Genomic DNA, 14835 nt, shown 5'->3' with positions numbered 1-14835 from the left:
TAGGTTATGACAAAAAAAAATTCAAGTAAATTACATGTTTTATTTAATAATTTTACTTAAATAATACCATGTGAGTTCAGAGATTAATTCATTTAGGAGGGAGGAAGGCTATGCGTAACTTTTGAGAGTGCATGGCCACTCCACCATTCCAGCCTCCTTAGTTGAGCTTATGTCCATAATCTATATCCGTTGTTCATTGTCATATTAATTCTAAAACTTATAACTTATTAGGTAGGTATAACATTAATATCGTATACATAGGTACACAACTATATAATAGGCATCTGGCTATAATTGAATAAACAACTTTACTGTTTTAAATATAATGCCGTAATGTTATAAATAATATCTTGGACCATAGTAACGAGATTTGCTTATTTAAATTTAAGTTTTTAAAATTAATTATGTACACAACCACTGGCGTCCGATCAAACCCATACCGGACGAACTTAGAGAGAAACGCTGGTTGAGTTAGATATAGAATCATCGGGGAATGTCCTGGAACTGGAGTGGCGCCAGAGTGGAATGGCGCCTATAAAACAATGAGACATACTGCACCGAGGACATAGAGAGGACTATAGCGGCGGGCTGTCGGACTTGGACGACACGAGGCCGATCCCGAGTGGAAACGGTCGGCCTCCTCTGCGGTGACCGGCCACGTTCTCGTTGGGCAGCGACGACGGCTTAGGATTGGTGTACTACAACGTAATATGCGGCCGAACGGCCGGCGGCGGAGGAGGAGGATGCGAGCTCGACGGCGGAGATAGATAAAAAAAAACTATGGCGTGCAGCGGCGGCACTTGCAGCAGCCGAAGAAGGGAATCGGGATCGGCAAGGACGAGTTTGGAGATCAGCCGCCGCCGGAGGACCACCGAAGGCATAATGTCATGGAAATGCTGCCCGCGTCCGGGAAACCGGCCCGCCCGTGAGCGAGGACGGTGTTCGTTCTGCTGTGGTCGGGGGCAAGCGGCCGGACGAACGGGACTAGAAAGCCTGCTGCAGATGTCGAAGTGTCGGGACCGGGAGATGGTGACAACAGAGTCGAAGTTGAGGAGGAACAAACGGAGTGACGGTGAAACTGAACGGGGTAAGAAGAGACGTGGAAGTTCCGAGAGAATCAAAAGCTGGCACTTATAGATCAGCCAAACCCATATCCAAAATCCAAATCAAATATTACCTATACTACCAATTACCAAACAGACAACATTACATTATAACGTAAGTTATAAGCATACAATATTTATGAACTAAAAGTGTTACGACTTATTATATAATATACTATGTAACAATGTGTCGAAAAATCGTCAAAATTGTTAATAATTATTCTTAAAATTACAATTTCAGCATACCTACGATTGACCGGCGAGCTTCCAAATGAAATGCTCGCCGGAATTCTTAAAGCCATGTCTCGCGCTCTCGGAACTGCCATCGTCATCAAACCATCTTACCCTTTTATCAGTTTCACCGTCATATCCGAAAGTTCCTCATCCTCCTCTAGTCACCATCTCCGGTTCCGGCACGCACGGGCCGCACTTCGATCTGCAGCCGGAAGCTTTTTAGTCCAAACCGCCCGGCCGACCGCCTGCCGGACCCCAGAACGAACACTCGGGCCGGTTTCTCGAACGCGGGCAGCATTTTCGTGGTGGTGGTCCTCCGGCAAAGGCTGATTTCCAGACTCGTCCTATGCTTGGTCCCGTGCAAGGCTACTGCCGCCGCTGCATGCCATAGAAATCGCCGTCGAGCACCAGAGCATCCTCCTCTCCAGAAAACTGCCGGCTTGGTTCGTCCGCTTGTTGTAGTGCACCTCGCACCGTCGTTGCGGCCTGACGAGAACCCCCTCGCGGGGGTGGCTCGGTGGCCGCCAGGCGTCCTGGTCCGATAGTCCGCCGAAAATGTCCTCTCGTCGTCCTCAGTGCAGTATGTCCATAAACCGGACATTCCCTGATATCCAAAACCAGCGTTTCTACTCGACTGTAATCGACCGGTTGAACATAAACAATAACAAAAGTGTAAATCAGGAATTGGCGAAATACTTTCAAAATTTGTCTTAAAATACAAATACATTCGATTTTAATGAGTAATTATTGTCAAATACAGAAGACTATATTATATAGATACGATTGAAAAAAAGACCTAATTAAATAAAAATAAATTGTAAATTATTTAAGAATAAATTGATGGTTGTTTTACAAAAGCCTAATTGTTTTGAATTTTTCAGAATACGTTTACTCAGTCTGGGTTATAACTCATGTTTTATAAAACATTATTATTCAACCAGTCCTAAGTCCTAGTATTGAAACTAATTAAATGTGTCTTAAACAGTGGTAGAAGTTGAGTGCGAAAAACGAAAATACTTTTATTTAGTATTTACTTAGATTATAAAAAAAATCTTGTATTATATTTTCAAATCTTAGATTTAAAAATAAAATTTTTTATGAATTTCTTACTCAAAATAATTTGCAAATTTTCGTAATTTTTACGTATTTCGTCAATATTGGAATTTTAAATGCTTATAAAAAAAATTGTGACAGTGGATTTTTAATTTTTTTCATCTGCCTTTGAAACAATTACCTAGGAGCCTTCTAGAAATTTTATTGATATTTATAGAAAAAAAACCTAAAAAAAATGGAAACTGAAAATGTCCGTAAACAGCTCAAAATAAGTCAAAATATTTGGAAAATGTTATGGTGTATAGAAAATTGTAATATAAACAGTCAACATTTCAGTCAAAATTGCATGTACCTACGGTCATATGTTTTAAAATTCCCATTTTTCCTTAATTTTTCTTTTGTTTTTCACGTCGCTTTTGAAAACTACCAGGAAATTTTTACTTTTGACCCCCCAAAGTACCAACTAGATTCACTTTCCTATCAGAAAAGTTACTGTTGAAGAAAATCCAAGCACTTTTACTGTCCTAAATGGTGATGACAGACACAAAAATAAAAAAATCACACATCATTGTAAAATCAATACATATTCGCTCAGAATCTAAAAAACAGAATCAGTGTTGGATAAGTACAAAAACTAGGTTTAAATTAAAACTAAAAAATAGGTTTAAAATAATACATATTATATTCTTATTAGGTAACCAATATCAAACGTATACCCGTATAGGTACGTGAAATATACCTTAAAAAGTTAAAAAATATGCATTTATATGCACTAAATATCTAAAATTATGCACTTAAAAAATGCTTACTTAAAAAAATCATAATAAAATAGAAAAATGCATAAATATGCCAAATAGGCAAAACACCTCTAAATATGCAAAAACATGCAAAATAAGACTTCACATATTTGACCGTGGTACCTTGAAATGGATTTCTATGTCATCTAGCATCAAATACAACTTAGCAAGATTTATATGTTAATACATGAATTTACGAGCCCTGCTCATTACTATGTTGATAATATTATATAGGTATAACTATTAAATTTTATTTTTTATTAGGTATGTATTATTGTAATATTTAAAACAATTTTACATTATAGGTACTAAAAATTATAATTTTTCCATTTTTATTAACTAATTTATTTATTTTAAGCAAACCAAAAATTAATTTTTTGGAGACAGTGATAGTCACCTCCTAGTGGTGTTCTCTGGGTAATGCTAAATTACTATTATAAAAATAATATTTCTGTAAGTCGCAATTTACTACATAGAATTTTATACTTACAAATACTGGTCGCAATTTACAATTTTTTCCCTTCGTCGGCGCAATTTACGTTTGTCCTTATGAAATATTATGGTGTTGCCGTTCCTGTTTTCCTATACCCGCAGTGGTAGTCCGTCAATTCAGCCAAAGCCTTTGATGATGTTTTCGTAGGTGAACGCCGTTTTCGCAAATGCGAATAGATAACATTTCTCTAGATCGTAATTCGCATTTGAGTAGCATTTTAATTATAATAATAATTATATGTTATGTGAGAGGCTCACAATTTGGATAGGCTGAGGCCACCGCAATGCTTCTAAATAAATCCTTCTATATTTTATATATAATATTAACATATTATAATTTATAATGCATTAAAAATATTATAGTCAGAACAAAAAAATTGGGCAGATTCGGAAAATGCTGAGTACAATACAGCCAATAATTATATATATACTGACATATGATATATATAATATAATAAAATGTATTTAAGTTTTAATCATATACATTAAGTCATAAATTATTTAAAAAAAAAGTTTCACCACTTTTTATACAAATTCAAATAATATAGGTATCAATAAAATTCAAGTTATAAACTTGCTTAACACTTAAATTATAATTATTAATATAAAATAGCTATGGTAAAAAGTAATTAGGTATTTATCATTAGAAGTTTACCATTAAGTAGACAATAGCAAATAATAATAATAATGGCAATTATTTTATTCAAAATCAAACCCAATATGTAAGAAATGTATTGTTATTGCACAAAATGTCCATAAAAAACAAAACTATCGATAGGCCAATTATGGATACAAAATTCAAGGGGGTGCAAGTGCACATCCTTCTCCCCCAAATGGCACCCCTCCAAAATTATATAATTTATTTACAATGTCAATACTTTTATACAACACAATATCTATCTTATATATATACATAACTTGTTAATACGTTTATGATTTTGTTGGATTTATTTCTAGACTTATAGAAATAAAGGGTGATGTAATTAACCACTCTGTTGTACGGATAGAGGGGTGGAGTGTACCTACCTCGTCATTGGGTAAGTTGTATTATGTTACAATATACACACTATGTAGTACACCACACACAGAACGAATTTTGTAACACGTAAAAGATTTTCTTTTAAACATTTGGCGGCACAATGTTGGGCGTATCAGATTAAGAAAGACATTTTGAATTATCACTTTCTGGCACACTGTTTACTGCTGATTGGCCAATCATCCAATAGTCATGACTTATTTCATGAATTGTCACGGGAAAAATTCGATGCAACCTCACTAAAATAATCAAGACTTTTTTATTTTGCGTTTTTAAATTTTTTTATTCTATTCGTTAATTTAATTTTTTCCTTAACTCGTTTAAAACGATGCCATATCAAACATCGTCATTGATGACAAGTTGAAATGTATTTTTATTAGTTGTTTTTTTTAACATTTACGCATTTGGATTATATAAGTACGTTATCGTGATCTTTTGTTTTCCGGACTAACTTCTCTGTTTTAACTTTTATTCTATTAAGTATTAGTGATAGCAAAAATGGGAACTGGTGACGAAGAATACGATTATTTGTTTAAAGGTAATGTTCTTGTAGGATATTTGTAGAAATGCATTTGTATAATATTTCTTAATCATATTTTTATAAAATGTTTGTGAAATCGTGTACGGTTTCAAAAGTCCACCATTGTAACTTTTATTATAGGTATGAGGTAGGTTGTAGGTGTTCTTGTATCAATAAATATTTGAAAAATATTATGTACCTGGTTTTAATAGATTTATTAACTCTATTAATTTGATTTGTCGGATCTTTGTGGTTGGTGTAATTCAGTTACAACATGATAGTTTTTTAATGTTTTAAATGTAGGTACACTTTATATATCAATTTTAAATTACTTATATGAGTTTACGTCATACCTAACAGTTTGCAAGGTTTATGAAATTATGATATGTACTTAGATAATCATAATTATGTAATTAGTAGTTAAAAATGTAATCTGTTTGTAGGCTTGCTATTTATTTGATTAATCAATGGAAATACTAAAAATAATTTATCAGTTTTTTGTTGCACAATACATATTATAAAATAGATAAATAATATCACTAAAATTTATATGTATCTAATAACCTAGTAGCTGATGCTGTACCATGAATAAAAAAATAAATAAAAAAATAAATTGGTAAGTAAGTCTTGTAATTGTACTTTACTTCATAACTCCATGTAAATCACCATCCCATAGTTATTTTATCATTATAAATATTTGTTAAATGTACTTATATAATTAATCATACTTACAAGACGTCTATTACAAAAGTATAGCAGGTGATCTACTATGGGATAGTGATCTACCACAAAATTTGAATACATATTAGACTATATTATATTGATGATATATTATTGAATTTTATTTTTTATTAGTAAGTAGGTAGATAATAATTCAAGATTATGAAAAATATAACAATATTAAATAAAAATTGATTAAAAATATGAATTTACCATCGTAACTATATTAAACTTCTATTTCATAGATATCATTATTATTAAACTTTGGTATACCTATATGATCATAACCAACTATAGAATTAAAGGATTCTGCGTAAATTTTGTGTATTTGTAATATAATAATAACATAATATAAGAAATTATATAATTATAAGATAAGATAAATTTGTACCTTTGTCGAATCTACCACTACTAAAAAAGAAATGTGTAAATAACCGTTTCAAAATATTTACAAACCTTAATAGATCACCAATTACACTTAAAATTAAAAGATAAATCACATGCTATACTTAATATTTACAATTAGATGGTGGATCACAAATGGTACTTCACAAATTCCAAAGTCTAGTTATTTGTATTCTGGGTACCCATAATAGGCTATAGTGTTATTTGTAGAGAATAATAGTTTGTAATATTTTAATTAATTAATTTAAAAAATGCCCATTAAAGTAAAATGATTATATCATAACTACAAAATTATTGAAATAACTATTTGTGTCTTAATTACTATCTGTATTAAATTCAAAATACCATTAAAAATGAGGATTGTAATTATAATTTTATTTCTGTTAACGACTGTAAATTAAATAATTCATTACGCTATCATCATCTGCCTTTATGTGAATAATTAGTATTTTGGCAAATACTTGGTACAGATCTCGGTACAGATTTAATCTTAAATTAATATTCAATGACACAGAATTAGTAAAAGACCTAGCTAGTTTCATTGTTTGACCTTTTAATAGACTGGTTTATTGGCTTTAATAAACACATTGAATGCTTGTTGGACCAATTTATTTATATTATTTAAATTGTGATGAATATACAAATATAATGTTTAACTATACATGTTAGTCATATGGTCAACAAATTATAACACCTTTGAAACCAGCCTCTTTACTTGATATAAAATTGAATTTCATAATAAAAATTATGATTTATGACTAATGTAAAATAGGTATTTAGAGGGTTACTGGTACTGGGTTTTGTTGGGTTAATTATGTAGATGTAAGACACTAAATGCATTCTAACAATATAATATACTTAGATTTTACAGTTTATAAAATAAGTAAAGAAGTTCTAAGTTAAATTGATTATATTCTAGTTTTAACTATTATGTTTATTATAAAATGTATGGTATAAATTATGATGTTGAAACTACTTTAATACATTATCTATTAATGTTTATAAGTTAATTATCGGGTATTAGTCAAGTGAATATTATAGCTATAGTTCGAATGCGCACTTTAAACAACGGTTTAAACTACACCACAGGCAATATAGTTCTCTAGCTAGGGAAAAAGACTGTCACCTAGGGTTGCCAACTTTTAATTTGGAAGATACCGACCCAAGTGTACAAAAAAAAAAGGTCATAATATTTAGTGAATTTTTATTTAATATTAATTATTACTATAATAAATTGATATATATATATAACATTATGTTGAAATAATTAAATAAAGTAAGGAAAATTATAAACTTTTAAATATATATTTAACGGTATTTTTCATAGCTGTGAGTCTGTAAGTCTTTAAGTTGACGATAGAAGTCTGAAGTCATTAAGATTATACGATTTATTGATAGCAATATCTGATAACAAATTTCTTTTTAAGTTTATGGATGTGAAATACCGGCCAGTTGGCAACCCTACTGTCACCCCCAACTAAAATTAGGCATGGCAAAAACCTACAGATGCCGAAAAAAAGTTCTAACTAACAAGTGACCAAACTATGCCTAAAACAATATTAATTATTTGATATAAACATTTTTATTTTGTTTATCTATTAAATATTTTTGATTCACTGTAACTTCTCATCTTTTTGAACAATGTATGGTAAAATACATATTTTTAAATTAGATTTTTATTTACTTAATTGCTTATTCATTTGAGGGCATTAGAGATTGTTCATAGGTATATTTCCATTTTGACTTTGGTGATATTCTGTGTGTTACTCAACTTTAGTTTATATACGTATTGTAACAGTTCACCTAAATAACCACACACTGATAATGAGAAAAAAAGCATTATTGCATTTATAGCAGTTTTTAATCTACATGTTTAAATTGTTATTATTAGTATGCTTTTTGCATAAATTGATGGTATTACAATTATCACTGCAGTGCCATATGTTTTGTTTTTGATTTGTATTATCTATAACCTTTTGAGATAAATATTATATAACTATTATAATATTAAACGATATTACAAAGTGGTGCAAGTACAAAGTGATGTTTTCATCATAATGGTCAAAATAATGAAAATTCAGTGCATTCAAAAATGTTTTTGAGTAAAGCACTTTTACTTAAAAATACTAAGGATCTGTTTTAAAGCCTTAAATTATTATTTTTTGTTTTTATGCTGTTTTTTCTTAAAAACTAATAAGAAATTTAAAAAAGTACATTATTTGGTCTGTATTAAATATAATACAAAATGCATAAACCTTGTTAATTAAGGTTTCTTACTGCCTAACTTGTAAAATCAATTGCTCCTTTGATTTCCTCAGAGTTAATAATTTAATTGTTGGAAACTATTATTTTACTTAGTTTACTAAATTTTTTAATTAATGCATCATTAACTTAAATTGTTTCTTTTTTTATTATAGTTGTTCTTATTGGAGATTCTGGTGTTGGCAAGAGCAACTTGTTAGCTAGATTTACTCGCAATGAATTTAATCTAGAATCAAAGTCTACCATTGGGGTAGAATTTGCTACAAGGAGCATTAAGGTATTTTATTATATACTGTTTATTTATTATAACCTATTTACAATTAACATAATATATGAATTATTACCACAACTATCATTTATTATTTTATTGTAAATTAAAGTTAATAATTCTACATTGTGGTTTGCAAAATCTCAACTAACTATATAGTATATTGGTGTTGTATTAAATCGGAATTATATGCTCAAACCGCCTCTGCTGTTAACTAACTAATTAGTTCTAAAATATAATTTTCTTGAATTATAATTTTTAAATAATAAATTATCAGTTAGGTAGGTTTACTTGTTAATATTACTTTTAAATAGTACCTATTTTAAAATAGGTATATTTTTTTTTTTTATATTATTTCATTTTGTTGCCTTACGTACCTACTAAAATTAAAAATATTTTATAAATATCCATATAATATTTGTTCATTAATTTCCTTATAGTTTCAGCTTAAAAATTAATTTTTAAATACATTTTATTTAAAGGTAAATAAGAAAATAATCAAAGCCCAAATTTGGGACACTGCGGGACAAGAACGCTACAGAGCTATCACATCAGCGTAAATATTAATTTTTCGATATTTTATAATTTGTTAAATTAATTAGTTTTGTTAATCTTTAGTTATTATCGAGGAGCAGTAGGTGCACTGTTGGTTTATGATATTGCAAAACAGCTAACTTATCAAAATGTGGAACGATGGTTGAGTGAACTTCGTGATCATGCTGATCAAAACATAGTCATTATGTTAGTGGGTAATAAGTCAGATTTGCGTCACCTAAGAGCTGTGCCAGCAGATGAAGCTACAGCATTTGCTGAGGCCAATAACTTGTCATTTATAGAAACTTCTGCTCTTGATTCTACCAATGTCGAAACTGCTTTTGAAAACATATTAACAGGTATGAGTAATTTTTTGTTTAATATTTATGTTTAACACAATAAGACTTGCATTTATACATTTAGATGAGTATTGTATCTTAGTACTTTTTTTATAGTTTGAAACTGATTATCTTTTATTAAAAAATAAACTTACAAATTTGTACTGAAGCTTAGAAACAGATTTATATTGTTAATGTTTAATGCTTATCTCAACCAAGCATGTATTTGGTAATTGTCACTGACAATCTGTCTGTCGAAATATCTAATGTATGTAATTATTGCATGTCTGCTATACATAATTTGGTTTTAGTTGTGCAACTAAACATAATAGTTATACTGATAAACAAATTTGTTCAAATATAGAAAAAATTAACTGAAAGCATTGCATGATGAATAAATTAAGAATGTAATGTGTTTTAAATAAATAAAATGATACTAACCATGTTTTAAAAAAATAAAATGATACTAACCAAATCAAAAAACAAAAAAAAATTAATTTTATTCATTCTTTCTTTAACATGTTTATAAATTGGTTAGAAAGTTAATAGGTATCTTTAAAATGACACATTTGACATTTCTGTATAAATAGTTGGTAGTGGGATGATATAATAGTGATTAATTTATAACTTTTTTCATTTCTTTTGTGCTTTATTTAATTATTATCATTAAACCATTTTATTGATATTTTAATTGTTTGAAAATTTGTTCCAATGGTTAGGGTCTATAATATTTATTTATTTGTACTTTTAAATTGTTAATTTAAGATAATTTTCTCGTTGATCGTTGATTAATTATTGATTAAAAATAAAACTTTTTAATACTTAATAGTAATATTATATATCAATTTTGTTTAGTCAGTTTATGATTTATAGACTATTATTAATAAAAATAAATATTTAGTTTATATGTTTATAATTAGGAATTATTTATAAACAAAGTTGTAAAAAATGTAATTTTTTTATACAAGTTAATTTAAATTTTAAAACAAGGTGGGCAAGTGGATACCTCTTTGCTGTATAGTACTGTTAGAATGGGTCACTGTAATAGATGTGTAAATTTTTTTTTCAATGATAAATCATTATATATAAACAAAATTTATACACAACAAATAAAAATAAAAACTGACTGTAAAATCAATACAATTAATAATAATAATTGATATGAAAATAACTCAAAATCTCATTTGTAAAAACATTTAATATTTTTTAATTTAAGAAATAAAATCTAATTTTTATTAATAGAGGTCGACATAAGTCTTTGTTATAAAAAAGTTAATCAGTTCGCTTGCGTTGTTATTATACACAGCTGTCAAAAATCCTCCAATAGTTATATTATTTTCATTTTATCTTTTAATTAATTTTTTTAGATGGATATTTACAATTTGATTGTGGCCTCTTTTTGTACTACTCTCTACGAGTTTATCTAAGTATCTAATGCTAACTTGGCTTGATCAGTGTTAATTTAATTTTAAATTTTTCTTATAAGTAATCATATTGTGGGATTTTTTTGACTAACTATATTTGAGAACCTATTATTCCATTCTTCAAAAATGTTGTTGGTTTTGTTTTAAAATTAGAGTGAATTGACTCTTATAAAATTTATAGGTAAGATTATTATCCAGAGAATATCATAAGCTTTTTATTATATTTCAATTTTAAAGTGAGTTATGAGTATTTTTAAGATGTGCAATTATATATAAGTATTTGCTTTGGGGATTTTTTTTTGATTACCCTTTTTACTGTTACTATATTATTTTTCTCGATAAAAAGGTCTATTATACCAAACGAGTAAGCACAATTAAAAATATACATGTTGCACATCGCCCTATAATAAACGGCTTTCAGATTGATTTACAAAGTGACTGTATTAAACAGTTGAAAAATTAACCACTAGCACTTGATGTCAACACTCAACCATTCTATCTATTCTGTCACTCAACCATATGTGTCAATATTTAGAACTAATTTTACACCTATATATCTATAATCGGTTAGTTGTAATACTGCTGCTTGGAGCGCTGCTGGTTAATTTTTTGCTAGTTATTTCATGCGCACCTTATCAGATGCTGATGAGCAATCTGTATATCTTTAATCGTGCAAGTAAGTTAAGACTGATAAAAATAAATAATATTTTGAAATCCTATAATATCTTTGGATATTTCCATTCTGAATATGTAATGCATATTATATTAAAATAATTTTATGAAATATTTTTCAAGACCTACATTACCTATTATTAATTATAAACTATATAAATGCTTGAAAATAAAACTTATTAACTAACTTGGAACACGATAAGCTAATATTTGTTTATATCTATTATGATTATTTTGATCAAATTTATAAATACTTCATAAAATGATTTCTTTTGTATAGTTACTTTTTAGTTTTTGTTACAGTTAATTTTTTAATTAGGGTGCATTAAAAATTTGTTTTGTGTCATTATTTTTTAATTAGTTGGTTTGCAAGTTATTAGTATAACTTATTCATATTTTGTTTTCATTTCTAATATATTTTCTTCCCATCATTTAAAATTGGATTATTGTAATTGAAATGCTTTTGAATGACGTTTTTACGTATTGTATTATTTTGGTACTGAGTAGTTTTGTTTTTTGTTTTTTTTTCGTTCGGGTTTTTCACCATTGTTCAGAAATCTATAACATCGTGTCTCAAAAGCAAATGAGAGACCCACCTGAAGGTGATACGATACGGCCTACAAACATTGAGCCAATTGATGTCAAACCTACAGTCAACTCTGACAACGTCAGGAAACAATGCTGCCAATCATCATAAATCAGGTTTGTTTTACAGGTTCCTGATGAAAATATGAATGTTTTATTTTAATCTGTCTTATTATGACTTATTAAATGTAAATAATAATTACTATAACAAATGGATTCAATTTTAAACTTAATTTGTCTTTTAGAAATCCATCGCAAAGTATCAGCCCGTCAAATGGATAGTATGGATGGGGACGAAATTGACAAAGTGTGTATGAAGCCAATCAGGATAGATGCAACTACAGCAAACACAAATGATTCGGCTGCATTCCAAATTAAACAGTTCTGTTGTAATGCATCAGCTTGAGTATCAAAATTTAAGTCCACTTTTAGATTTTATAAGTGTTGTCCCCCTTTCCATATTTTATTTTATTATTATTATTTTGCAGTACAGGTTTTTTAATTTAAGTTAAATTAAAATTCTTTTACTTGCTTCTCATTTCGGGGCTCTTATCTCTTCATTATTTAAATACAAATTATACTTATAATTCTATGTACGTTTAATATTTTCTAATCGTTAATTATATTATTTTATGTTTTTTTTTTTTTTTTCAAACAATTATAATATTTTTAAATATTCGAATTATATTAGTTTAGATTCCATTATTGTTATGATACTATTGGCATTATTTAAAATTGAAAAAAATTCAAACACATTAACAATTTTAGTAGTATATTAATTTGTTTAATAGTATTCACCTAATGTACTTTTTTTAGCCTTCAAAAAATAATAGTTATCCAATTTTTTATACACATTAGAATATACATTTTTATCAGAATTTCTATTTCAGGTTTTATATTATTTTATTTTATTTTATTTGGTTTTCATCAACCTGCAAATTGTAATCAGTAATATTATTTTATTATATTGTATATAACATTTTTAAAATAAAAATTGATTAATATTAAATCATATTTTTAGTTTAAAAAATAGAACAAGTTTATTTAGGCAATAAACAATATTATTGTATTAACATACTGTGTGTGTAAAGTTTATTTCATTTTTCTGATAATATTGAATTTAGTTCTTTCCTGAAATATCTAGAATTATATGAATTTATAATATCACATTTAGTATAACCAAGTAGTATATTATACTCTAATTTTGCTTCCACCCGATATTGTTTGTCGAAAAAGATATTTTTTAAAGTAATGATATATCATAAAAATTAAATGTTTCTAGTGGATTTCAATGTTATGGAAATTTAAACTTATGCTTAACTAATATTGAGAAAATAAATAATTATTTCTTAGTACCACCATCATCATTATTATCATATAAGATCAGGTTAATGCAAAAAGTCAACTTGTCCCTCATCACCAGCATAACATGTGTCTGTCGGTTATCGCGCATACACTCTGTTGTAAATATTGTCTTCTCAGGTAATGTATTTAAATTTAATGCAAGGGAAAATTACCCCTTTATCAAACTGAAGTATCTATAATTTGGATTATTTATGTTTTAGAAGATGTTAAATTTTTGGCACACTCTTTGGTTTCTCCCTTTTCTAAACATAACAAATTTGAGTTCAGCAGAATAAATTGTGCATTGTTATCTTTAATATGTGAATTAAGTAATTAACTAATAATATAAAAACTTAGTTAATAACATTATATCTGTATTTGACAAGTGACAATATAGTTTTGATATAATATTTTAATTGTCCGCAATTTATTTTAAATTATTGACTGCACATTGGATTGAAACATAAATAAATTGTGTTCAAGAAACATTTTTATCCATATTAAATACTAGTTAAAGCCAAATGAAAGTGCTAAGTCTAAAATGGGAACGGAATTAAATTAGGCTAAATGTACAAGGTATGTAACAAAAGGTATTAGCTTGTCACAAAAAAAAAAAAAAAATGTTACATAGAAATAATACAATAGTTTCTTTAGATTAAATTGTACATATCAATAATCAATAAGTTTTAGAAATATGATGATTTTTTTGGTGTTATCTTGGATTGAGCTGAGGATTTCAAACAGGTTATCAGGCATTTCTAGGTTTTTTCAGGTATCTATATGGTTTCAACAGTAGACAAAGTGGTGCTTGACCGTGAGAGGTTCTCCGCAGGTTGGCACATTACAGGTTCTTCTTTGCGCATAGGATGTTGTTTTAAAAAAAAAAATTGTGACCATGTATTTTTAATGTTCTTCAACTGATATTGTAACAATATATTAGGAGCCTTGAATTAAAGTATCAAGATTTTTGACCCAACGAATAAAATTTTATTGACATTTATAGATAAATATTGGCAACTGAAAATGTCCGTAAACAGTTCAAAACAAG

The 14835-nt window shown here is 28.2% G+C and overlaps 2 protein-coding genes across 3 annotated transcripts; one reads left to right on the top strand and one right to left on the bottom strand.

Moving 5' to 3' along the window:
- Positions 1–1209: 1209 nt before the first annotated feature.
- Positions 1210–2018, bottom strand: LOC132947928 (uncharacterized). Its single transcript, XM_061018187.1, has one exon. It carries the CDS (start codon positions 1936–1938, stop codon positions 1495–1497), a length of 444 nt encoding a protein of 147 aa, XP_060874170.1. The 5' UTR covers positions 1939–2018; the 3' UTR covers positions 1210–1494.
- A 2900-nt stretch (positions 2019–4918) lies between these two features.
- On the top strand, positions 4919–13518 carry LOC132946528 (ras-related protein Rab-11A). Of its 2 annotated transcripts, XM_061016564.1 has the most exons (6): positions 4922–5253; positions 8778–8899; positions 9373–9446; positions 9509–9783; positions 12413–12560; positions 12689–12826. In XM_061016564.1, the coding sequence occupies exons 1-5, from the start codon at positions 5214–5216 to the stop codon at positions 12553–12555; spliced, it is 654 nt and encodes a 217-aa protein (XP_060872547.1). In that variant the 5' UTR covers positions 4922–5213; the 3' UTR covers positions 12556–12560; positions 12689–12826. The 2 variants fall into 2 exon arrangements, with proteins under 2 accessions (XP_060872546.1, XP_060872547.1); XM_061016563.1 differs by lacking the exon at positions 12413–12560 and having other exon boundaries at positions 4919–5253; positions 12689–13518.
- Positions 13519–14835: the final 1317 nt, after the last annotated feature.

The sequence above is a fragment of the Metopolophium dirhodum genome, chromosome 6 (genome assembly GCF_019925205.1).
Source record: "Metopolophium dirhodum isolate CAU chromosome 6, ASM1992520v1, whole genome shotgun sequence".
NCBI lineage: Eukaryota > Metazoa > Arthropoda > Insecta > Hemiptera > Aphididae > Metopolophium > Metopolophium dirhodum.
This window is presented reverse-complemented; position numbering and strand designations above follow the sequence as displayed.

Bases quoted from the DNA above. Each gene is read 5' to 3' on its own strand.
- LOC132946528 (XM_061016563.1), top strand. From the start codon at position 5,214: ATGGGAACTGGTGACGAAGAATACGATTATTTGTTTAAAG. The intron at 8,900-9,372 runs GTATTTTATTAT...TTTTATTTAAAG, and splicing joins TTGCTACAAGGAGCATTAAG to GTAAATAAGAAAATAATCAA. The intron at 9,447-9,508 runs GTAAATATTAAT...GTTAATCTTTAG, and splicing joins TACAGAGCTATCACATCAGC to TTATTATCGAGGAGCAGTAG.
- LOC132947928 (XM_061018187.1), bottom strand. From the start codon at position 1,938: ATGTCCGGTTTATGGACATACTGCACTGAGGACGACGAGAGGACATTT.